The sequence below is a fragment of the Schistocerca serialis genome, chromosome 6 (assembly GCF_023864345.2).
Source record: "Schistocerca serialis cubense isolate TAMUIC-IGC-003099 chromosome 6, iqSchSeri2.2, whole genome shotgun sequence".
In the NCBI taxonomy this organism is placed as follows: domain Eukaryota; kingdom Metazoa; phylum Arthropoda; class Insecta; order Orthoptera; family Acrididae; genus Schistocerca; species Schistocerca serialis.
The window spans coordinates 162,232,055-162,259,602 of record NC_064643.1 but is presented as its reverse complement, the minus strand read 5'-3'; the positions used below and the strand labels follow the sequence as shown (position 1 = coordinate 162,259,602).

The 27,548-nt window shown below is 44.4% G+C and overlaps 1 protein-coding gene across 1 annotated transcript in view; it reads left to right on the top strand.

The window, feature by feature from the left end:
* The window catches only part of LOC126485130 (venom dipeptidyl peptidase 4-like), a 293,595-nt gene that overhangs the window by 135,525 nt on the left and 130,522 nt on the right, over positions 1–27,548 (top strand). The window contains exons 7-8 of the mRNA XM_050108774.1: positions 3,999–4,186; positions 17,554–17,663. Coding sequence (XP_049964731.1) covers positions 3,999–4,186; positions 17,554–17,663 — 298 coding nt within the window. The remainder of the gene's footprint in view (positions 1–3,998; positions 4,187–17,553; positions 17,664–27,548) is intronic.

Genomic DNA, 27,548 nt, shown 5'->3' with positions numbered 1-27,548 from the left:
TCGGTATAGGAGCAGCAGTGTGATAACCCCAAAATGAATGCCGCATAAATTAACAAGGAAATTAAAATCACTTTTCAACAATAACAGTTCTAGTATTGTAGTGGAATAGTAACAATGATTGCACATTAATGATGGTGTTGTCCGCAGCTCGCCGGCCGGAGTGGCCGTGCGGTTCTAGGCGCTACAGTCTGGAGCCGAGCGACCGCTACGGTCGCAGGTTCGAATCCTGCCTCGGGCATGGATGTGTGTGATGTCCTTAGTTAGGTGTAATTAGTTCTAAGTTGTAGGCGACTGATGACCTCAGAAGTTAAGTCGCATAGTGCTCAGAGCCATTTGAACCATTTTTTTTTTGTTCGCGACTCGTGGTCTTGCGGTAGTGTTCTCGCTTTTCTCGCACGGGGTCCCGGGTTCGATTCCCGGCGGGATCAGGGATTTTCTCTGCCTCGAGACGACTGGGTGTTGTGTGTCTTTCATCATCATGTCATCCTCATTCATTCGCAAGTCGCCGCAGTGGCGTTAAAGAACTTGTGGAGCGGCGGCCGATCCGCCCCGCGAGGGGTCTCCCGGCCACCAATGCAATACGCTCCTATATAATGATAATGTTAAGTCAACTTCTTGCAAATAGTGAATAACTGAAAAGATCTAAATCTTATAACAATTACCATCTTCACGAAGACTACATACAAGGTTCTCACGGAAAGTAGCAATAAAAGGTGACTTCACGGAGATGCATGTTTTGACACTACGAGTATTGCGTTTCTATATGTCTACAGACCTCGTCAGTAGTTACATATGGACAACCGCAACATATACACGATCCACTTAAATTGACGTGATCACCTTTCAAAAGATTGGATAACCATCTTTCGCAGCACTGGCGTGCAGGAAGAGAATCAGTGAGGTTCCAGAAGATACCGAAAGGGATGTACAGCCATGCCGACTTCAGTGCCTTGGCCGGCTGCGCTCGATTTCTCGGTTGAAGATCTATTCCGCGAACAGCCTGGTCGAAGGTTCTCTATTGGATATAAAGCCAGGGAGTTTGGTGGCCTGGAGAGTACGGTAAATTCATCCTGGTTGTTTTCGAACCACACACGTACACTGGGAGCTGTGTGACACGTTGCATTGTCCTGCTGGTAGATGCCATTGTACCATGGAAAAAGTAACTCCATGTAGAAATGGACATGGTCCCCAATGATATATGCATACGTGTTTTGGTCCATTGTGCCTTCCAGAATGAAGAGACTCTTCAGGAAATGCTACGAAAACATTCTGCAGACCATGATGCTCCCTGTTCCTTGCTCCGCCCTGGATTGTTGAATGGACATACGTACCAACGGTCATCTGTTCGATGGAGCATAAAACGTGATTCATCTGGAAAAGCCACCTGTCGCCACCCAGTGGACGTCCAGTTGTGGTACTGCCATGCAGCTTCCAGCCTTCGTTGCTGATGAACAGCTGTGAGCATGGGTACATGAACCAGGCGCCTACGATGGAGGCCCAGATGCAGCTACATTCGCTGAATGGTCGTTGAGAAGGCACTGTTCATAGCACATTGGCTCATCTGGATCGTCAGTTGTTCGACAGTTGCACTACTGTTCACACATACCCATCTCCGCACCCATTGTTCATCCCTGTCATGTACCACCAGTGTTGTACCACAGCTGTCTCGGCGACGGTTTTGGATAGCGCCATTTTGTCATGCTCAGTGTACTTTAACTATATCGGCAGGTGAACAGTTTACAGACTTTGCCATTTCGGAAATGCTTGCACCCCTGGCCCAAAAGCGAATGGTCATGAGTGTTGGACATTAAATAAATCGCTCCATTCCCACATTACGGCAATGACTGCACTATTTTCCACATCCGCCTGACACGCTCCATGTACCCTCAACTGATGCTGCTGCCACCTATCCCATGTGAGTGGATATTGAATTTTGACGCCAAACAGGTGGTGGTCAGATTCGTGTGACTGGACCATGTACATAGGATTTGAAACTTAAATATTTCAAATCAGGGCCAAATTGGTGAATGCATTCACGTTTTCAGTAGCTACAAATCTGTTACGTTGGAAACGTTTTTTTACCTTATTTTTTAATCATCCTACTTAGGAAGTATTATGTCGTGCCACTGGTTTTTCTTTACATCAGTGCCTGTGCTCCCACCTCGCTTTCTGTATCCATCTGCTGCCCCCACAAGGATCCTCTATGACCTCATCCCCTTCCCACATGTCCTCCTTTTCCTTGAACACATCTGCATCCCCTATACCAACCGCCACATCTATCCTCTCACCCCCTGGTGTCCCCATTTCTCTCCACTCCCCACCTCCTGCTGTGCCTTTACCGATGTGTTCCCTCCTCTCTCAATGTCCACACCTTCCACCTCCTCTCATAAAGGAACTTTCACTGTCTCCCTATCCCCGATGATGTGCTTCTGCCCAATATTTATCCTTCCTTCTAACTCTGACCCTCCTCTTACACTCTCCTCCTCACTTGGGCTCCCTCTCTGCCCCCCTTCTGCAGTTTCCTCCAAATGGCTCTGAGCACTATGGGACTTAACTTCTAAGGTCATCAGTCCCATAGAACTTAGAACTACTTAAACCCAACTAACCTAAGGACATCACACACATCCACGCCCGAGGCAGGATTCGAACCTGCGACTGTAGCGGTCGCGCGGTTCCAGACTGCAGCGCCTAGAACCGCTCGGCCACCCCGGCCGGCGCAGTTTCCTCCCTCCTCCCCCTGCCCTTCTCATTTCTCCTTTCCCAGTCCTTGCACTCCCTCCCCATCTCCTGCCCCTTGATTTGCTACAGGCTCTGCCTCTTCCCCCCCTCCTCCTGCCCCCCTCCTCCATCAGACCCCATCTCTCTTTCCCCTCTCCCTCCTCTCTTACCTCTCTTCCCTTGGCAGACCCTTCAAATTCTACTGCAGTTACTTTATTGTGTCTTGGTGCTCGCTGTGTGTGTCACATCAGTGCAGAGTGTGTTCAGTGTCATCGTCCCATACTGTGGACGCCATTTTTAACTGTGCGGCTCGTGCCGCCTGTGTTAACGTGTTACATCTTCATCGAGTGCCATTTTAAGTGTATGTCGACATTATGTAAACGTACCTCATCCAAGTCCCCCCCTTTTTTGATTATTTTAACTCCAATTGCTTCCCCCCTTCTCATGTATCCATTTTATCTTTTATCCCCATATTTTATATGTATAATCTTCTCCAGTGGTATTTTACGTAATCTCTTGGCTGAAGAGGGGCGAATTGTAATGCTGCAGGCCCCATCTGCATCCATGGTGCAGGGAAATGGAAACACACACACACTCACACAAAATCCTGTGCTCCTTAGCTGACCATATAAAGATCCGCAACAGATTCCTGTACAATTAAATACTTACGTAGAACAATGGCGGCACTCGTTCCGTTCTCTCAGATGCCTTCGCCAGAAGAAAGTCAAGGAGACAGAGATAAACGAACATCGAGTAAAAAATATGAGGAACGAAGTAGATAGAATGATTACATAGAAGTTCTTCTACCTTTGGAAAAGAGATTAATTAATTTTGGTGCTTTTGCTACACCAGCTGGCCATTCTTTCCCTATATGGGGCTTTATATGCGACGTACTTGGCAAACTGTTGAATCGCGGCAGCCGCAAGAGACCCCGTCTGCTACACGAATAATATCGCCGACACTCTCCGAGCCAGTCTCCGTATCTTTGGATTTTGGGATATTAGATTTCTGTTGAGACTTCCTGCATGCATGGTACCGCATTATGTGTACCACTGTCCCGTTTTAACAATGCAAGCCACATGAATGTTCTGGGTGGACGACTGTCGAGTAGGTATCTCTGAATTTTGAGATATTAGATTTCTGTTAATATTTCACGCACGCTTGGTATCACAGTGTGAATACCACTGTCCCATATTGGCAATGCAAGCTGCGAGAGTATTTTGAGGACGCAAGGCTATTGTCGAGCTGTAGGCGTCTGAGGGTAGGATTCGATGTTGCAGCATCATCGCCGCCGGAATCCAACTTGGGAGACGACGCTGCTTTGGAGTTTTCGCCGGACGGGACTAAACTGATTTATGTCCAGTACGACGTGACCCTGGTGGACAACGCCAGCTTCATACTCGAGTACGGCTCGCCAGGATCTCTGAAGCACCAGTACGCCACGCCAGTCACCTTCCGCTACCAGAAGGTACAGTAGTTCTCAGCGGCTCTACGCTGTTTCAAACCGCCATTTGTAACTGTACTACATTTATGTTATTTTATTTTAGTTCATTATTAATACACTACTGGCCATTAAAATTGCTTCACCACGAAGATGACGTGCTACAGACGCGAAATTTAACCGACAGGAAGCAGATGCTGTGATATCCAAATGATTAGCTTTTCAGAGCATTCACACAAGGTTGGCGCCGGTGGGGACACCTACAACGTGCTGACATGAGGAAAGTTTCTAACCGATTTTTCATACACAAACAGCAGTTGACCGGCGTTGTTTGGTGAAACGTTGTTGTGATGCCCCGTGTAAGGTGGAGAAATGCGTACCATCACGTTTCCGACTTTGATAAATGTCGGATTGTAGCCTATCGCGATTGCGGTTTATCGTATCGCGACATTGCTGCTCGCGTTGGTCGAGATCCAATGACTGTTAGCAGAATATGGAATCGGTGGATCCCAACGGCCTCGTATCACTAGCAGTCGAGATGACAGGCATCTTATCAGCTTGGCTGTAACGGATCGTGCAGCCACGTCTCGATCCCTGAGTCAACATATGGGGACGTTTGCAAGACAACAACCATCTGCACGAACAGTTCGACGACGTTTGCAGCAGCACGGACTATCATCCATGGTTGCGGTTACCCTTGACGCTGCATCACAGACAGGAGCACCTGTGATGGTGTACTCAACGACGAACCTGGGTGCACGAATGACAAAATGTCATTTTTTCGGATCAATCCAGGTTCTGTTTACAGCATCATGATGGTCGCCTCCGTGTTTGGCGACATCGCGGTGAAAGCACATTAGAAGCGTGTACTCGTCATCGCCATACTGGTGCATCACCCGGCGTGATGGTATGGGGTGCCATTGGTTACACGTCTCGGTCACCTCTTGTTCGCATTGACGGCACTTTGAACAGTGGACGTTACATTTCAGATGTGTTACGACCGTTGGCTCTACCCTTCAATCGATTTCTGCGAAACCCTACATTTCAGCAGAATAATGCACGACAGCGTGGAGGGTAAAAATCGTAGAGGGAGACCAAGAGATGAATACACTAAGCAGATTCAGAAGGATGTAGGTTGCAGTAGGTACTGGGAGATGAAAAAGCTTGCACAGGATAGAGTAGCATGGAGAGCTGCATCAAACCAGTCTCAGGACTGAAGACCACAACAACAACAACAATGCACGACCGCATGTTGCAGGTCCTGTACGGGCCTTTCTGGATACAGAAAATGTTCGACTGCTGCCCTGGCCAGCACATTCTCCAGATCTCTCACCAATTGAAAACGTCTGGTCAATGGTGGTCGAGCAACTGGCTCGTCACAATACTCCAGTCCCTACTCTTGACGAACTATGGTATCGTGTTGAAGCTGCATGGGCAGCTGTACCTGTACACACCATCCAAGCTCTGTTTGACTGAATGGCCAGGCGTATCAAGGCCGTTATTACGGCCAGAGGTGGTTGTTCTGGGTACTGATTTCTCAGGATCTATGCACCCAAATTGCGTGAAAATGTTATCACATGTCATTTCTAGTATAATATATTTGTGCAATGAAGACCCGTTTATTATCTGCATTTCTTTTTGGTGTAGCAATTTTAATGGCCAGTTGTGTATTCTGCTGCTGCTTACCTATACATCGGTACCAAAATTGCATTCACAGCGCACATGCTAAATTGTGATGCAAACACACGACGTTAGACACCTGTAAACTTCAAAAGATATGTTTTGGCAAACTATAATTTCATGTCGTTGATTAGTTTATTAGTAGTTCCAAAATATTCATCTTTCTACTTACCTCTTGCTACAAGATATCATAAAAGTTATTAACCATCATTAAGATTATGTGCTACAGAACAACCAAATAAATACACCGCCTGACAAAAAAAAAGCGAAGCACCTAGAAGGAGAGGAGGGACTGAAATGAAACTTCAGGGGGTTAAGGGGGAACGACAAGGTGATGAAAATATTACTCAAATCCAGGTTTTTTTTCGTCCTTACAGGAATGTTGTAGACAAATAGGGTTTGCTGCAATGAATAAAGCCTATATTGAAGCTTTTATTGGTATTTTTTTATTGGCAAATATTCATATCGTCACCCTGTAATTGGTATTTTCCGGAGGCAGCTCTGAAAGGAGGTAGATCGACGGTTGTTGTTTAACTCCGGTTGTGGTTATCTGAAACATGTAATTAACACGTCGCCCTGATCGTTACAGATGTAATTTTAGTTAATTGTAGGTATCTGCAAACATTTTTTGGCGGAATTTGAGACCGTATTTGAAAAAAATAACCTATTTGGACTCATCTTTTTTTGACCGAAAAAAATACTAAATATGTGATGTCGTCAGTCATACGACCGCACCGCCGCCTAAGAGATCGATCCGCCGGATGCGATTCTCTCGATAAACGGAACAGAAGAACGGCTGTGCTAGCCAAAGAGTACACAGCCAGTGGCAGTATTTATGTTCGCCGCGAGGCGCCGCTAGGCCACTTCATGTGCAGCAGGAGGGTAGTGCAGTTGTGCCAGTCTCGCGCTCAGTGGTCAGCCAGCGCCGATTTTAGTCAGTCATCGTCTGCAGCTCATTCATTGCTGCCATCAAGTCTTTGTAGCCCAGTTCCAGGTTAGTCTTCAAATTCACCGGATTCGGCATTCAAGATTACGAGAGATTAATTCGTTACCGCAAGATTTGTGACTTGTAAATTATGTTATTCTACAGACTCTTAGTCTAGTCGCGTCTTCTATAATTGTCAACCAACTGATCATGGACTACAGAAAAGTTAAGTAATAAATACTTTCTTATTTTGTATTCCTGCTAATTAATTGTATTTTCCTGTTGAAGCTACCAAGCAGTCATGGTATAGTAGAACCCACGCTTCCACCTCCTTGGCTACCTCATATTTGCCACCTAATGTTGATGGACTCGATTATGGTGGAAGATCGAGAGCAATAAAAATATCAACATTAAAAAAATCGATTATGATACGCTGAAGAAAATTCAATTTCATTCAGGGAAGACCTAAACTCATTACAGTCGGATGAAAATTATAGCGTGGGTGACGGCAACCATGCCGAAACACATGGTATTGACAAAAACGTGTTTGAAGTTTGACAAATATTTCTCATATAAAAAAAAGGGACAAAGCTTGAGACCTACGGGATATCACCGATGTCTGGTCGATAATAGCTAGCGGCCCGGCTAGTGGCCGGCCGCTTTCTCCTCCTTTGACCTGATGAGCCCCCATTTTCGTACTCAGAGCCCCTTTCCTCGCTGACCGCATATCTTCACAGAATCTATATCTACATCTTCACAGAATTGGCGCATTACATCGCCGATTTTGATTTGAAGGGCCTTTGCCACGTACACGCCTACCTTGAGTGGACATACGGCCATATTTGAAGCAGTGTTGAAAACTTCTCTTCGGCTGGATGTTATTTTTGGAGCGTATGTCCAAATGAGACTATTGAAAATTTCGTTCACATTTTGTGTAACACCGCACAAACAACGCTTCAGCAAATCAGATTTATTCATATCAGTATAAATAGGGGTGATGGAACCGGTAACGACTCTTGGCAACCAGTTGTCTAACGCCGAGGCGTGCCGTACATGCTCGGCTTCAAGCGCACACAGAATACTTACTTTTTGGAGTTGGCGCATAATATTTTGGGGAACAATTCTTCAATGTATATAGATTCTAACTCCGTAATAAAAAGTGTAGTGTTTTGTCAACTGTCACCCTGTCATTCCTCCTTAACAGGGTGTGTGACGTTGTTTCAGTGCTTACAAAACCGAGTTAAATTTGCGAAGAATGTACCAGTATGTGTCCATCCTCTCTGCCCTGGATGTATACCCACTGATTCGGCTGGAAATGCCATTGTGTCCTCAATTGAGGCAAGTTGGGACTCTGGCCCCGTACACGCTCTATTGGGAAAAGTTCTGGGGATCTTACTGCCCATGGCAGTATCTTAACATCACCCACACAGTTCTCAAGGACAGGTGACACTATATGTGGATGAAGTGCCCTCAGAGAACCACCCCCCCCCCCCCCCCCCCCAGTCACTACCAGCCGCGACCTAAAGTCTTACTCGACGACTCCACATGCCGTGACACCAGGAGCAATAGTCCGGTGCCTCTCCAAAACGTTGGAAGAATGCGACGTCTTCTTAAATCGCCGCCGCTTTTTCCTGCGATCGTCATCCACTGTAGGACTGCCGATATCTTTAAAAATATCAGGTATCCGATATATCGATATTTTAAAAAATCAGCATCGGCTGATACACTGAAAAAATATCGGCGTACTGACCTATAAAAATATCCGCTGCACATTGAAAATACACTCCTGGAAATGGAAAAAAGAACACATTGACACCGGTGTGTCAGACCCACCATACTTGCTCCGGACACTGCGAGAGGGCTGTACAAGCAATGATCACACGCACGGCACAGCGGACACACCAGGAACCGCGGTGTTGGCCGTCGAATGGCGCTAGCTGCGCAGCATTTGTGCACCGCCGCCGTCAGTGTCAGCCAGTTTGCCGTGGCATACGGAGCTCCATCGCAGTCTTTAACACTGGTAGCATGCCGCGGCAGCGTGGACGTGAACCGTATGTGCAGTTGACGGACTTTGAGCGAGGGCGTATAGTGGGCATGCGGGAGGCCGGGTGGACGTACCGGCGAATTGCTCAACACGTGGGGCGTGAGGTCTCCACAGTACATCGATGTTGTCGCCAGTGGTCGGCGGAAGGTGCACGTGCCCGTCGACCTGGGACCGGACCGCAGCGACGCACGGATGCACGCCAAGACCGTAGGATCCTACGCAGTGCCGTAGGGGACCGCACCGCCACTTCCCAGCAAATTAGGGACACTGTTGCTCCTGGGGTATCGGCGAGGACCATTCGCAACCGTCTCCATGAAGCTGGGCTACGGTCCCGCACACCGTTAGGCCGTCTTCCGCTCACGCACCAACATCGTGCAGCCCGCCTCCAGTGGTGTCGCGACAGGCGTGAATGGAGGGACGAATGGAGACGTGTCGTCTTCAGCGATGAGAGTCGCTTCTGCCTTGGTGCCAATGATGGTCGTATGCGTGTTTGGCGCCGTGCAGGTGAGCGCCACTATCAGGACTGCATACGACCGAGGCACACAGGGCCAACACCCGGCATCATGGTGTGGGGAGCGATCTCCTACACTGGCCGTACACCACTGGTGATTGTCGAGGGGACACTGAATAGTGCACGGTACATCCAAACCGTCATCGAACCCATCGTTCTACCATTCCTAGACCGGCAAGGGAACTTGCTGTTCCAACAGGACAATGCACGTCCGCATGTATCCCGTGCCACCCAACGTGCTCTAGAAGGTGTAAGTCAACTACCCTGGCCAGCAAGATCTCCGGATCTGTCCCCCATTGAGCATGTTTGGGACTGGATGAAGCGTCGTCTCACGCGGTCTGCACGTCCAGCACGAACGCTGGTCCAACTGAGGCGCCAGGTGGAAATGGCATGGCAAGCCGTTCCACAGGACTACATCCAGCATCTCTACGATCGTCTCCATGGGAGAATAGCAGCCTGCATTGCTGCGAAAGGTGGATATACACTGTACTAGTGCCGACATTGTGCATGCTCTGTTGCCTGTGTCTATGTGCCTGTGGTTCTGTCAGTGTGATCACGTGATGTATCTGACCCCAGGAATGTGTCAATAAAGTTTCCCCTTCCTGGGACAATGAATTCACGGTGTTCTTATTTCAATTTCCAGGAGTGTATACAGCTAGTTTTACCGCTATATATTAAAGTACTGATTTATTATTAGATATTCTGAACATCAACAAGCTAGCAGTCGTCTTATCTCCCTTAGAGCAAGAATTCAAAGGAAAAGATGCACGTTCACGCTTGGCGATAAACGCTTCTCTGAGAATAGTAACTGCACGTAAGTGGCACAATAAAAGTTATCCGATGGGTCTGTCATTTGGCTTCTTCAAGTATCGGATTTGTCCGGAACACTACATGTCGACTTCCCTGTTTTTTTGATTTCTGCAAATGCCAGCGACGTAGCAGCGGTAGTGTCGAAACTGCGTGGTGGAGTTGAACGTTGCAGTGTCTGTTGGTAGCGCCGATTGCGTCAGCATTTCTCTCACACGTCTCTGCCCACCGCGAAGACCAATCTAGTCATTTAGACTTTTGTTCATCATTTTCAGCTATTGTTTTTGAAGAATTCCGATGTGAAGAAATAGCGCACTAGTTGCGTTAATTTTTTTAATGCAGCTGGTGTGCTATTTCTTCACATCGAGAAATCTTTTTATTCCAGTCACTTCGCCATTCCCCAGAGCAATTGGGCTACTTTTTTGTGCCACCTATACTTGCTTCACGCACACAAAGAGAAGGACTGGACGTGATGAAAGCTCAAAAAGTAGTAACACTCCTTCACACAGTGGAAGTAAAATTATGTTCTACTACAATTTCAAAAGAACAATTTCCAATATTTACCGAAAATTGCTAAATATATAGTATAAAATAAGAATATCGGCACACGGTATTGCCATTGGGATATCGATACATCGAGGAGTTGCTGATAACCAATTTGGCAACAGATATCGGTATTATGAAGACACATCAATTTATCGATATCTTATCAACAGCCCAAATCTGGGGTAGTGCAGAGCTGCGATTCGTCACCGAACACAACGCGGCGCCATTTGCCACCAGTCCGTGCTTGCCAGTCGCGGCATCATTCCAAAGACAGCGGGCCGTGTTACAGTGTAACGGCACACTACAAAGGCGTCGGTAATTCCCTAGTCCTTTTGTTGCTAGAATCCGAACAGTGATGCGGGATCACATAGCATGTTGCAAGGTGTCTATTACTTGTCAAAAAATGGCTCTAAGTACTATGGGACTTAACATCTGAAGTCATCAGTCCCCTAGACTCAGAACTACCTAAACCTAACTCACCTAAGGACATCACACACATCCATGCCCGAGGCAGGATTCGAACCTGCGACCATAGCAGCAGCGCGGTTCCGGACTGAAGCACCTAGAACCGCTCGGCCATTACTTGTCTTCCGATGGGAGACGCAGATGTTAAGGGGTTTCCACATGCTTGCTACACAATATGGCGACCCTCCATTGTGCTGGTCAGACGCGATCGCCTTGAACCCTGACCATGAGTATGTCTGCCTTCACGTCCCATGGAGTCCAACACTGGACCACTGTGTCATCGGAATAACCCACAATTCTGTATACCGCTCGATTCGACCAGCTGGCCAAAGGGAGAGCAGACTCTGTCAGGTGCTGATAACACCGTCTCCCACGAGTATGCGACACTTCCGCATCCTTTCACAGTGTCCGCTCTACATCAGACGTTGTTCACGCCACTTATAGACGTCACCGTGCACTGTAACAACACTGAACGCGAGCAGCACTAATCCGCTACACTGGCCACTCCACTCGTCACACAGAAATGCTGCTCTATAATCACTTACATACTTCTCAATGGTGTATATACGCACGAAGTTACACTGACATCTGACGGAGTCTTCTGGCTGATTCATTTTACTTGTTATGCAGTGTATATTAACTGCCCAGATAATTTCGCTTTAGCGTTTTCTTCTAAATAAATAATTTTACTTTCGCTACACAGTGTGTTTCACAAGTGATGGTCAATAATTCGCTCATGGAAAGTGCAGCTCAAAAGAAGCTAAAAAGCTCCAGTAAACATGGGTCCGCAGATCAATCGTTGCCGGGGTATCGCATTAATTCGAGTTGGGAACCAACTGTAAACGCCCCTGGATACCGCGGTATTTACGTTTGTCTCTCAAGGCTTGGGATCGACTATCTGTTTGTTTACACATGCGCAACTACTTCCAAATTAAAATGGTTCAAATGGCTCTGAGCACTATGGGACTTAACATCTGAGGTCATCAGTCCCCTAGAACTTACAACTACTTAAACCTAACTAACCTAAGGACACCCCACACATCCATACCCGAGGCAGGATTCGAACCTGCGACCGTAGCGGTCGCGCGGTTCCATACTGAAGCGCCTAGAACCGCTCGGCCACACCGGCCGGCGCACCATGGACAGAGGTTACACCAGTGAAGAGTACGCTGACATGCACTTCAGATACGGCAAAGCCCATGGCAGTGCCCTTGAGGCTGCACGATTGTATGAAGAACATTCTTCTCGCCGACAGAAGTACATTTAGCCGGTTACATCTTTACCTTAGAGAAATCGAGAGTTTCGTGCACCATGTACGAGAAGGTCGACCAAGTTCCATAAACCCGATGTTGAGGAAAGTGTGTTACGCATTGCACACTAACGTCCGAGCACTTCAACAGGGACGATTGGTAGCCAAGAGCGTGTCCTGAGTCATAGCAGCGTGTAGCGGATTTTATATCGACAAATACTCTACCCATATCATCTCCAGCGAGTGCAAGCCCTCAACAATGCAGACTTAACTCCTAGTGAGAATTTCTGTCAATGGGTGCAACAACAGTGTACCCTGAATGAATCTTCTGTTTGTAAGCTGTATTCTGTTCACAGATGAGGCTGGATTTACCCGTAACGGTATTTTTATCTACCGTAACTGCGACATTTCGGTCGATGTCAATCTTAATGCAACACACACATCACGCCATTAGGCATAATTGGATCACACTTCCTACCACAGAGACTAACCGGACAGCAGTACATGTGGTTTCTGCAGACTGTGCTTCCAGATGTACATGATGAAATCCCACTGAACCATCTCCTGAACATGTGGTACATGCATGATGACGCTACAGCACATTTTCATTTACGAGTGCGCCGCCTTCTAGTTCTGACGTATGGTCAACACTCGATAGGTAGAGGAGGGCCTATGCCATGTCCTCCAAGGTCTCCGGAATTAAATTCCATAGATTTCTGTGTGTGGGGTCATGTCAAAAGCGTGGTCTACGTTACGGAGGTCAAGTCTCTTGAGGAATTATAGTTGCGAACTGAAGCAGCCTTCCAGCATTTACAGAATTCCCCAGGACTGCCTGAGAGGATTCGCAACTTATTTCAGAGACATTCAGATACGTGGATAACATTTCGAACACCTACTTTAACATTTATGGATGTCAGTTTTACTTGACGCTGATTAACCGCAACAGAAAATGTGTTGTATCGCGACAACGGTTGATTTGTGGAACCATGTTTATTGAAGCTTTTTAGCTGCTTTTGGCTTGTGCTTTCCATGTGTGAATTATTGACCATCACTTCCGAAACATCCTGTATAGGAGAAGAAAGTCTTCACACTTCTTGCTATTTGTCTTTTGTTCACTTTTTCTGTAGATGTCTTTTGATGCTCAAAGAAGTCTGTCCTATATGAGGACGCACGTAGATGGTGGTTGACTGTCTTCGCGATGTTGACGTACTCCTCGTGGTCAACAAGATCTTCAGATCTCTCTCCCAGTTTGGATGTCAACTCCGTTCCAGTGGCGGTATCAGGGTATCAGAAATAAGTTAAAGGCCTTGCCTCAGGAGAAGATACTCGTACAACGATTTCTTGACAGCCTTCCCAACCGAATCAGTGCATGCGTCCACGCCTCAGGGAGTGCAAAATCATACTAACAGGTGGGCTCATACTGCCAAGGTCTTTTTAAATTTTATTCGATTTTGTAATCACTTCAATAACTTCAAGTCCTTGGAAATTAATTTCCTTTCCTCCTCACCTTGCCGGTGTCTTCCGTGTTTTTGCCAGCCAGTGTATTTTATCAGTCACAGTCGTCTCCAAATGATGTTAAAATAATGTCGTAATTCGTGCAAAAAAAGAATATTTGCGAACAAACTGCACTACTTTTGAAGCCTAGGCTTTTATGCGCAGCTGAGTTCCAACTACATATTACTCCCAGACCAACGCCGCCCCTAAATTGTCTTGAACTTGGCAAGGAACAATCATTCTCAAAGAACCACGTAAAGTAGAACTGGACCTATCTATCATTCTCGCCCGAAGACTGGTTTAATGCATCTCTGCACGCTTCAGTAGTGCAAGGTGCATCCATTTGAACCTGACTACTACATTAGAAGAAACTGCAAAAAGGTGGGAATTTAAGGAGATGGGACCTGGATAAACTGAAAGAACCAGAGGTTGTACAGAGCTTCAGGGAGAGCATAAGGGAACAATTGACAGGAATGGGGGAAAGAAATACAGTAGAAGAAGAATGGGTAGCTTTGAGGGATGAAGTAGCAAAGGCAGCAGAGGATCAAGTAGGTAAAAAGACGAGGGCTAGTAGAACTCCTTGGGTAACAGAAGAAATATTGAATTTAATTGATGAACGGAGAAAATATAAAAATGCAGTAAACGAAGCAGGCAAAAAGGAATACAGACGTCTCAAAAATGAGATCGACAGGAAGTGCAAAATGGCTAAGCAGGGATGGCTAGAGGACAAATGTAAGGATGTAGAGGCTTACCTCACTAGGGGTAAGATAGATACTGCCTAAAGGAAACTTAAAGAGACCTTTGGAGAAAAGAGAGCCACTTGTATGAATATCAAGAGCTCAGATGGAAACCCAGTTCTAAGCAAAGAAGGGAAAGCAGAAAGGTGGAAGGAGTATATAGAGGGTCTATACAAGGGCGATGTACTTGAGGACAATATTATGGAAATGGAAGAGGATGTAGATGAAGATGAAATGGGAGATACGATACTGCGTGACGAGTTTGACAGAGCACTGAAAGACCTGAGTCGAAACAAGGCCCCGGGAGTAGACAACATTCCATTAGAACTACTGATGGCCCTGGGAGAGCCAGTCCTGACAAAACTCTACCATCTGGTGAGCAAGATGTATGAGACAGGCGAAATACCCTCAGACTTCAAGAAGAATATAATAATTCCAATCCCAAAGAAAGCAGCTGTTGACAGATGTGAAAATTACCGAACTATCAGTTTAATAAGCCACAGCTGCAAAATACTAACGCGAATTCTTTACAGACGAATGTAAAAACTGGTAGAGGCCGACGTCGGGGAAGATCAGTTTGGATTCCGTAGAAATGTTGGAACACGTGAGGCAATACTGACCTTACGACTTATCTTAGAAGAAAGATTAAGAAAAGGCAAACCTACATTTCTAGCATTTGTAGACTTAGAGAAAGCTTTTGACAATGTTGAATGGAATACTCTCTTTCAAATTCTAAAGGTGGCAGGGGTAAAATACAGGGAGCGAAAGGCTATTTACAATTTGTACAGAAACCAGCTGGCAGTTATAAGAAAGGGAAGCAGTAGTTGGTAAGGGAGTGAGACAGGGTTGTAGCCTCTCCCCGATGTTATTCAATCTGTATATTGAGCAAGCAGTAAAGGAAACAAAAGAAAAATTCGAAGTAGGTATTAAAATCCATGGAGAAGAAATAAAAACTTTGAGGTTCGCCGATGACATTATCAGAGACAGCAAAGGACTTGGAAGAGCAGTTGAACGGAATGGACAGTGTCTTGAAAGGAGGATATAAGATGAACATCAACAAAAGCAAAACGAGGATAATGGAATGTAGTCGAATTAAGTCGGGTGATGCTGAGGGAATTAGATTGGGAAATGAGACACTTAAAATAGTAAATGAGTTTTGCTATTTGGGGGGCAAAATAACTGATGATAGTCGAAGTAGAGAAGATATAAAATGTAGACTGGCAATGGCAAGGAAAGCGTTTCTGAAGAAGAGAAATTTGTTAACATCGAGTATAGATTTAAGTGTCAGGAAGTCGTTTCTGAACGTATTGGTATGGAGTGTAGCCATGTATGGAAGTGAAAGATGGACGATAAATAGTTTGGACAAGAAGAGAATAGAAGCTTTCGAAATATGGTGCTACAGAAGAATGCTGAAGATTAAATGGGTAGATCACATAACTAATGATGAAATATTGAATAGAATTGGGGAAAAGAGGAGTATGTGGCACAACTTGACAAAAAGAAGGGATCGGTTAGTAGGACATGTTTTGAGGCATCAAGGGATCACAAATTTAGCATTGGAGGGCAGCGCAGAGGGTAAAAATCGTAGAGGGAGACCAAGAGATGAATACACTAAGCAGATTCAGAAGGATGTGGGTTGCAGTAAGTACTGGGAGATGAAGAAGCTTGCACAGGATAGTGTAGCATGGGGAGCTGCATCAAACCAGTCTCAGGACTGAAGACCACAACAACAACAACATACTGTATTAAAGCCTTGGTTGTCTGCTCTACAGTTCTTATCCTCGACGCTTTCCTGCGTTAGCCAACTGACGATTCCTCGATCCATCAGGATGGGTCCTTTCAACTGACTCCTTCCCTTAATCAGGCACTGCCATAAATATCTTTCCTTCCATTTCGGTTCAGTACCTCTTAATTAGTTCTTACTCATCTAATCTTCAGCATTCCTCTGTAATGCCACATTTTAGAAGCCTCTATTCTCTTCTTATCACAACTGTTTATCGTCCACTTTTCATTTCTGTACAACGCTATACTCCAAATACTTTCAGACTTTCTAACTTTTAAATTTATATTCGTTGTTGACAAATTTCTCTTCTCGACTTCAGTCACCGTCAATTATTTTGCTGCCCAAATAGCAACACTCATCTACTACCTCTAGTGTTTCATTTCCTAACCTAATTCCCTCAGCATTGCCTGATTTAATTCGAGTATATTCTATTACCCCCTCTTTTATTTTTGTTGATTTGCATCTTATAACCTCTTTTCAAAACACTACCCATTCCATTTAACTGCTCTTCCAAGTCCTCTGCCCTCTGGACTCATTTCTTTGAGTGACCAGGAGGCAGTTGTAGCAGTCGTAAGGAAATTGACAGTTATCCGTTTGTGGAAAAACGAAAAGTATGATTAACGTACGAACTCCAAAGGACACATACATCATTGAGTGAATAAATTAATGTTACTGGCAGGTGGGTTATGTTTTTCTAAAATTGACTTTGCAGATAGCTGCTAACAACCTCCTGTACATGAGGCAACATGGACAATTGAAGCCGTAAGATATACGGCGTAAACGTCATTTATAGAAATGGAGTTTCTGCGACGGCAGCCCCACAATCTTGTGGATCAAGTCATTGGCAGTTTATCGCCCTTTCAAAACACTATATTGCGAGTTTGGGGGCACAGAGCTGAGTTGATTATCTGGAGGTTAGCAGCAAGTTTTGGGTATTCGGTCTAAGCACCTGCGAGGCAGTTAATAACTTCTGCGTTTGTAATAATTTTGATAGCAGTAACCGACACAGTATTGAACGCGGATAATGCACATTTAAATTTGACGCTGTTATCTGTGATACCAGTGCTTAACTGTCGCAGCACCCATATGTCAGTAGGCATACACGCCCTACGATCTTTACTAAGAATTCTCCATGTATGTCTTGATGTTTCAGGTCGGCACGACAAAGCCTAGAGAATATCTTAAGCTCGTCACCTTGCCGTCTGAGAATTCGACCTCCGTGACCATCCAAGAACTGGTGGCGCCAGTTGACGTTGTCGGCGAGTAAGTAACTCTTGTTGTGTTTGGTACTTATTTAATCGTCACATTTATGTGGGTCCTTGCTCGGGGAGTACTTATAACTGTCTATCTCTAGGGTGAAAAGGAACTAACCTCGAAAAGATTGACTCTGACACCCATCAGCTAGCTCGTATTCATGACACCCATCAGCTAGCTCGTATTCAGTGTACATTGTAGGTACATCGATAGAGCTGGTGCTCTATTTAATGCTCGGGAGGCGGCTGAGTGGGATGGTTAATTGACGACAACATTTTTGGTTCGGCTTTAGTGTTCAACCATTAACAGTGGAGGATTAATTTCTCCGAGAAACCTGTAGTGTGCTTCAAAATGGATTCCTCGACTCCTGCATTGTTGCTGCAGATGTTTTGGATAGTAGGGGTTTTTTACTTGTCGTATGTCTGATTTTACTGTCGTCAGAGCGAAAGAATATCCTGAAAAACAGCTAAAACATGTAAAAAGCTCGAAAGGTACCAAAGAAAACAGCGAAAGGTATTGCGGAAGTGTTCTTGCGTTTTAAAAGATATGCTGAAAGTGCATCGATAAAATGTAGCATGTTTGATTAGATACAAATTAAAAAGAACGGAAGTAGTTTAAGGACTGATTGTGTTATTATGGTCACGTAAATTTGAATTTATTTTATTATGTTACACATGTTGTTCATGTGCATACACACAGAAAAACTCGATGCTCGAGGCATTGGTTTACTATGTTTCTGTTTATTGTTTATGCTTATTTGTACAGACACCCAAATCCATAAATGGTATTATAAATATGGATATATGTGGGTGTGCCAAACTTGGCGCATATATCCCACATTGTTATGCAAAAATCGCTGTGTGTGCGGGGGGTGGGGGGGGGGGGGGGGGTTGGGGGGGGGCGGCGGTAAGAACGATCTTTCTATCATAGTTCGGGAGACTGGACGTCGTAAAAAATGAGAAGCGTGAAAAACTCATTATGCGTGAAAAACTCATTATTATTTCTGTGTTACTAACTGCATTCACAATTAGTTTCGCAGACAGTATCCACATATGCTGCTGGATGTATCTACAGTAATTATACCTCGTAAGACACGTAATTCATGAGATATAACGCCATAAACACCGAGATGCGTAAAAAATATATTACGTCTTTGCTCCTAACTCTATTCGCAACATATTTCGCAGACAGTATCCACAAATGCCGCTGAATGTACATACACCAATACAGGGTGGGGTGGCTAAAATAGTTTCTGGAGATATCTGGGACACTACAGCCCGGATGAAAAAAGGAAGTAATGAAAATTCTTCGTCTCGAAAAGGGATTTGCAATGACATTAAACTCGACTGCCCTGCGTAGGGTTGCTAGCTGTTGTCACAGATACGTGGAAAACCACAAATTTATGCGCGGGACTTGAGAAAAAAACGGGACCTGCCTCGAAATGTACAGAAACGAGAGAAAAACAACTCTAATCATTTTTGACCAGTAGTATTTAAAATCTGAAACAAAATTAACAAAATAAACTCTTCGCTATTACAAAGTAATCATCACAAATTTTTTTAACACAAATCGTTAAATAAAGCATTTTGCGCAGTCAATAATTTTTTTTAGAGGAGTACTTGTTTTGGGACTTGACACATTTGAGCAATTTTTTATTCTTAAAAACGCAATTAAAAAACCTTTGTAATTCTACAGGAAGTAAATTTTTACTTCCAGTTCCACCTTCAAGTGTTCAACACCCAATCTGTTTCTTGAATCAGTCAAGGCGTTTCCAAAAAGGGAAAATTCCCTCTCAGCAATGGCGTTAGAACATGGAACGGACACAATAAACTGGAAAATCTTTAATAAGTTCTTTAATAAGTATACTAGAGTTCTGAATTCTGATATAGTTCATACCAAGTTTCATAGGGAGATTTTTTTCATTTGATACTGGTGCTTGTTTACGCTTCTCAGTAGTTTTATTTGCAATACTGCAGAACTCATTATAACGTTCGTCCATATCTGAGTTTGGTGAGTGGCAATTTTTCGCAACACACAGTCACATCCTTGTATACCTAAATGTATTTTCCAAAGCAAATATTCACATTACTGCCAAATTATTATTTTCCTAAAAATTTTTGTACCATGTAATCAAAACAATTTTGGCAGACGTTTGTTCATCAATTGTGAATCTGGTGAGGACATTTGAGTAAATAAATTAAAAGAATTTGTCGTTAATTATTTCCTCTTTTTTAGGCGTAAAACTATCAGAGTGTTGCAGGTTTCACATAATAAAGCATTACTTTTGTCCAAAAACATGACGGCATTCTGGTTCAAATGACTCTAAGCACTATGGGGCGTAACATCTGAGGTCATCAGTCCCCTAAACTTAGAACTACTTAAACCTAACTAACCTAAGGACATCACACACATCCATGCCCGAGGCAGGATTCGAACCTGCGACCGTAGCAGCAGCGCAGCTCCGGACTGAAGCGACTAGAACCGCTCGTCCACAGCGGCCGGCGACGGCATTCTGAATGAATTTTAAAGCGTTACCTAGAAATCCATGAAAACATTGTTTTCTTTGCCTGGTTGTCATCGAAATATTTTCCTAATAAAACTGGACAGTTATATCCAAGAGATGATTAGATATGAAACTGTTCTTGTGCCATATGAGTTGCCACAGTTGATACAGCGTTTGATGCTGCTTGCATCAGAATTTTTTTGTTGTGTGCATGGAGCAGCAAGTGGAGGTTGTCGTGATGCAACAGCAAGATGATGCTAAACGGCGGAACTTTTAAAAAGAGAGGAGGCTGTACACTCTAAGAAAAAAAATGCACCACAAAGGAATTACTTTAATGAGATGAAAATCGTTAGAAATGATGTACGTGTACGGCAAACAAATAATTATAATTTCATAGAAATTCAGGAGAAAGAGCTTCACAAGTTGAGCAAGTCAATAACGGGTTGGTCCACTTCTGGCCATTATGCAAGCAGTTATAGGGCTTTGCACGGATTGACGGAGTTGTTGTACGTTCTCCCGAGGAATATCGTGCCAACTTGTGTCCAATTTGCACGTTTGATTTTTAAAATCGTGAGCTGGTTCGAGATCCCTGCCCATAATACTTCAAATGTTCTCAATTAGGGAGAGATCTGGTGACCTGGCTGGCCAAGACAGATTTTGGCAAGTACGAAGGCAAGCAGCAGAAACTGTCGCCGCATATGGGTGGGCATTACCTTGCTAAAATGTAAGTCCAGGATGGCCTACCAAGAAGGGCAACAAAACGGGGCGTACAATGTTGCAGGCATACTGCTGTTCTGTAAGGGTGGCGCAGATATCAAACACCGATGTGGTGTCGTGTATGAATACGATCCTGCAGACGTCACAAAGTTGGCAATGGAAATGCACGTTTCTGCCAGGCACCGATAGCGGTCACACGGGATCTGGTGGACCCAATGGTGCGCGCCCACTGAGCCATGCCTGCAGTGGCTCTGTAGTATGGTCGCCCTCTGCCACTGCGATATGGGACAGCCAGTCGCAGCCCCACAGCAAGCTCGCAGTCGGAACCCCTTCGCTATGTGATGCTACGCAGACAGTGGCTAGTCGTAGCTCTGACGTCACTGCTCATGCTTTGGTTCAGAGAGTCTCATCCTTATTGCTACTGTCTGAACTGGTCTCTATTTCTTGCTTCATTATTTGTAATGAGTCTTCATATGCTAGGAGAAATACAAGTTAAGTAAATCTTCTGTTTACTATGTTAATTGGTTCGCTAGTAATTTCTGCTCCTGTCCACCTTTCTTACGATGACAGTAGCCTCACCACTTTGTACGAGACGTGAGTCAAATGAAAACCTTAAATTTTTTAAAAAATATTATCTATTGTGCAGAAATGGTACAAAGCTGTATCACTTTTCAACATAATCTCCCCCACGCTCAATGCAAGTCCTCCACCGCTTACAAAGTGCATAAATTCCTTTAGAAAAAAATTCTTTTGGTAGTCCGCGCAACCACTCATGCTCCGCGTGGCGTACCTCTTCATCAGAACGGAACTTCTTTCCTCCCATTGCATCTTTGAGTGGTCCAATCACATGGAAATCACTTGGGGAAAGGTCTGGTGAATATGGTGGATGAGGAAGACACTCAAAATGCAGGTCTGTGATCGTTGCAACTGTTGTACGTGCAGTGTCGGGGCTTACATTCTCATGTTGCAAAAGGACACCTGCTGACCGCAATCCACGTCGCTTTGATTTGATTGCAGGCCGCAGATGACTTTTTAGGATATCTGTGTACGATGCACTGGTGGCAGTGGTCCCTCTAGACATGTAATGCTCCAAAATGACGCCTTTTTCGTCCCAAAAGAGAGTCAGCATAGCCTTACATGCTGATGGCTCTGTTCGAAACTTCTTTGGTTTTGGTGATGAGGAATGGCTCCATTCCTTGCTCGCTTTCTTCGTTTCCGGTTGGTGGAAATGAACCCAGGTTTTGTCCCCAGTAACGATTGTTGCAAGGAAGCCATCACCTTCTCGTTCAAAGCGCCGAAGAAGTTCTTCACAAGCATCAACACGTCGTTCTGTCATTTCAGGAGTCAGCTGCCGTGGCACCCATCTTGCAGACACTTTGTGAAACTGGAGCACATCATGCAAAATGTGGCGTGCTGACCCATGACTAACCTGTAAACATGCTTCAATGTCAGTCAGTATCACTCTGCGGTTTTCCTTCACTATGGCTTCAACTGCTGCAATGAACCGTGGAGTCACAACTCGTTGTGCCTGATCTGGACGAAGAGCATCTTCCACTGAAGCCACACCATTTGCGAACTTCCTGCTCCATTCGTAGACTTGCTGCTGTGACAAACATGCATCACCGTACTGAACCTTCATTCGTCGATGAATTTCAATAGGTTTCACACCTTCACTACGCAAGAGCGGAATAACAGAACGCTGTTCTTCCCTGGTGCAAGTCGCAAGTGGGGCGGCCATCTTTATACTGATACTTGTAAGGTGCCTCTTAAATGAGGAAGACATTTTTACCAGTTTTAATAAATTATTGTCTCTTATTGATGTATTCACGACAGTTAGGAAATGCTGTAGTCCGTAGCCGGCCATGAGTCGGAGAGCATTTCCCACGCTGGCTGGCTAGGTGACGAAGCGACCATGTGTCGCGCGTAGTGGGGTGGGGCTCGGCGCTGGACCGTAGCAACAAGCCTCAGCCTAGGAAATATACACGACGGGAAGTACCGCCATCTTGGCGCCAAAGTCACCGATTTTGTTTATTTATATTTAATAATTAAAGTAATTTATGACAACATGAATATTAGGAGGAGCCTCTGGATGTTTAAAACTATTTATCATAATTTTGCCTCAAAATTCACACCCGTTCATTAACAAATGCATATCTTAGTAAGTACGAACTTGATCGGAAATCCACGAACTGTGACGAAACTAGTAACAGACTGCGCGCCAAAGTCGGCAGTCGTCGTTAAGAGCTCTTTCTGTCTTGTTCGATGTGTAGCCATACTATCGGTTACGAGTAGTTTGTGACATGAGTGTTTCATTATTGATCTAATAGGAATAAAAGTGATATTACGGCATTCTGAATGTTAATTTCGAGTAAATAGATACCCCAAAATTGATCGACAGCAATTTCAGATAATTAGCTTCTACCGACAGAGACATCCAATGCGCCAATGAAGAATCTGCACGGGACGACATTTACGAGAGCTGCACTGCGCACAGGTAGGAGGAAATCCAACAACACGACCCACCAAAGGAAGGTCCGACTTACACTCGCGAATTCCGGGTGGAAATGCTGACCAGTTATACTGTACGTCACATATACCACCCTCTACGGACTCGCGGCTAAGCTGAGTAATAACAGTATCAGTTTAGAAGCGAGGGTATCTTGCATACTGCGACGGTATGTGTGCATCCGCACTATGCTGCCATTCTGCACGCTGTTTGTAGCACGCTTACCAACTTACAGGACAACGCCGAGAAATTTCGATTTGTTATTACAAATTTGAGGTTTTCATTTGACTCACTCTCGTAGCTAACCACTGCCAGAGGCATCTTCAAACACGTCTTCGGCCTAGAATGTCATTGACTGGAGTATAAATGTCTTGAGTGACGAGTCCACACTTCGAACTGAGCCCCGATGATCAGCGCAGAAGTGTCTGGAGACGGCCTGGACAGCAGTAGGAGACCAATGCGACTGCCGCCCGCCATGCGGCCTGACAGACAAGAGTGATGGGCGGGGGTGCCACTTCATTTCATAGCAGGACCCCTGTGGTGGCCATTCGTGGTACCTTTAGGTACCCTTACAGCACAGCGGTACTTCGACGATATTCTACACCCTGTTTTGTTGCCCTTCATGCAAGTCCGCATACGGCGAGGTTTCTACTCCTCGTCTTCGTGCTTGCTAAATCTTACCTTGGCCAGCAAGGTCGGATCTCTCCCCAACTGAGAACGTTTGGAACGTTACGGGTCTCGAAGCAGCTCAGGTTTTTGTCAATCTAACGCGCCAATTGGATAGAATTGGGCATGGTATCCCTCTGGACCGCAGCCCGTCGCCTTGCGGTACCGTTCTCGCTTCCCGCGCATGGCGTCCTGGGTTCGAATCCCGGCGGGGTCAGGGATTTTCTCTGCCTCGAGATGACTGGGTGTTGTGTTGTCTACATCATCATCATTCATCCCCATTACGGTCGGAGGAAGGCAATGGCAAACCACCTCCGCTAGGATCTTGCCTAGTCAGCGGTGTGGGTCTCCCTACGCTCCTTGGAGTATGAGACCTCATCATCATTATCGTCATCATCATCATTATCCCTCTGGAGGACATCCAGCAACACCGTTAATCAACGCCAAACCGAGTACCTGCTTGCATAAGGACCAGAGGTGGACCAATCCATTATTGACTTGCTCAATTTGTAAATCATCGAATTTTTCTGAAATTCTAGTCAATTGTTGGCATATACATGTACATCACAGCTACCGATTTCCGTCCTATTTGGATATTTCCTGTTTCATCTTTCGTTTTTTTTCTTGTCTTAGACTGTATTTGACAGCTGTGGGGTCGTGGTGTCCACAGCGGACTGAACTCAGAGATCTACGCCAGGGCCACAGCATTAGCCAGGAAGTGGCTGCGAGGTTTGAGTCACTTAACTCAGCGGATGACAGATTTCACACTCGTCGATTGTCGGAAGCGGTAGAATGAGACATACCACGAGTGCAGGAGTGTATCACGTGCAATGGTGATTTGACACGGCGTCTGAAATATCCCGCCGCGCTCACCCTTTTGAGAGGTCCTGGTGGGGGAATCTTTATGGAGGACATAAGGGAAATTTTTGGAAATTTGTAGCAAGGTTTTATGGGACCAAACTGCTGAGGCCACCGGTCCCTAAGCTTACACACTACTTAATCTAACTTAAACTAACTTACGCTAAGGACGACACACACACACCCATTCCCGACCGTGGACTCTAACCTCTGAAGGGGGGGGGGGGGGGCCGCGCGGACCAGTGACAAGACGCCTTGGACCCCGGACATAGGACTGCGATGCTCACTGAACAGTCAATAACATCTGAACTGATACAGCTAGAAAATAACAAAGCACATCAAATAAGAGTAAAAATAAGACAGGTATGTACGTCTAAATGCGGGCTCGACCGGACCAGTAGTTCGTATGCTATTATCAAAAATTCTAAAATGTTTTACGCCTGGGACGATTTTTAAAAAAACTACTTCCTCATGGATGGTGTTTCCGGAGCTTTATCAGAACGTACTAATTGCATTTTTGTATATATTACATACATTGAACTGTAAGCCAGATTGTGAATTCCAAGGTATAGAAATGTTGTTTTCACACGAAATAAACAGAAAATTAATTAAAGTATCAGCGGTATGGTAAACTAGACTAAGGTATCTACCCATAAGTGTATCTATTTCAATATGTTTGCAATTTTTCTACAGAAAAGTATCATGGAATAACTATCATAATTAGCAGAATGTCAACAAAAAGCTGAAGACAGCATTAGAAAACTGAAGAAATTTCGGTATAGAAAGATGTGTAATGTATGTAAGTTAAATAAAAGTTAAATGTTTAAGAAATGCATGGGAAATAAATGTATGGCAACTTGCGCAATGAGAGACCAAATGCATAAATAGCCAGTGGGCATCTCACATAGCAGCAGTTGATTTGGAGTCCTGGAAGAGAGCGGACATGCATATTGCATATCTCAACAAGTGAACTGCAACCTTCAAAGTGTATGGAATTTTTATAAGCAATATTTTGGGGATTTGTATATTCACGCACCTCAGCACTGAAAAATCAGAAATTTTACGGGGAATATTTCCTGAACTTATAAATATCCTTATGAGTTAGTGTGAGCTTTCTGGACTTTTGATAATTTTGCATGAATTAGCCAGTGTCAGACTTTTCTTAGTTTGCCAGAACTAGTTAATAGTGCAGTGGGCTGCTCTGAACAGTAGGTTCACAAAACATTGAGATATGTTTGGTTAGTTGAACAATAAAAACAATTAATAAACATTATTTATTTTAAATCAAAATCCGTGTAAGTTGAGAACGATATTTAATTTTATCGTCAGTTATCAATCCTGACTGCATTTGTGTGAATTACTCTATTGTCAGAATAACGATTTATTGGATATTGCAACGGTCTGTTAGTTTTCGCCTGTTGCACACTTTTGTGGCTCGGTAAATGATTATTTGTTATACTGTAATTCTTTCAAAAGATCTTCAATGTCGTCTACTTTTTGGGCATAATTTTGTGCTCGCTGCATTAATGGTTATTCCCATCCTCTACTTCATAGCTACCCGCTAGCCTTTCTAATATCTTCGACATTACTCTTTTCTTGTACTACGAATGGAATTATCTCTGCACCTTCTGTATTTAAGGATTATCGTTCCCACATCTCTCTGGAACCCAAACTGATCTTTCCTGAGCTTGTCCTCTAGCACTTTTTCCCTTTTTTTCTAAATAATTCGTGTCGATATTTTGGAACTGATGCTTCGATAGTATTTAGGACTGTCAGCACCTGACTTTGTTTTTGAATTGGGGTAATTACATTCTCTCTGAACTGTGAGAGTATTTCACCTGTCTCAAATATCTTACACACGAGGTAGAATAATTTCGTAATTCGAGGGAATGCCGTTTGCTACAAAGCCCTTGTTTCGGTGCTCTGTCAAATTCTTCTCACAGTATCACATCTCCAATGTCTTCTCTTCGTATAATATTATTGTCGAGTTTGTTTCACTTATACAGGCTTTCTATATATGCTTTTTATGTTCCAGGTTTCCCTTCTTTGCTTAGTACTGCCTTGCCATTTGAGCTCTTGATTTCAGACGTTTGCTTTTCTCCACATGTCTCTCTTAATTTCCCTAAAGGCGGCACTTATCTTTCCACTTGTTATGCATATTTCTAGCCTTGCAATTAACCTCTAGACATTCGCGCTTAGCCATTTTATACTTTCTGCCAGTCTATTTTTTGACCCCCTTATTCCCTTTCACCTGCTTCATTTGTTGCATTTTCATATTTTCTCCATTCATCAATTAAATTCAATATCTCCTGTGTTATCCGAGTGTTTCTACTCAGATGCCTGTGTGATCCTCTGTCGCTTTTCATGTTCTGTAACCCAAAGCTACCCATTCATCTTCTATTGCAGTACTTTCCCCATCTTCAGTCCAACATTATCTAATGCTCTCTCTGAAACTCTCAACAGCTTCCGGTTCCTCCAATTTATCCAGGTCCCAACTCCTTGATTTCCTACCTTTATGCACTTTCTTCAATTTTAATCTGCAGTTCAGATCCAATATATAATGATTAAAATCCACATCTGGCCCTGGAAGTATCTTAAAATTTTAAAATCTGGTTTCGAAATCTCTGTCTTATCATTACATAAT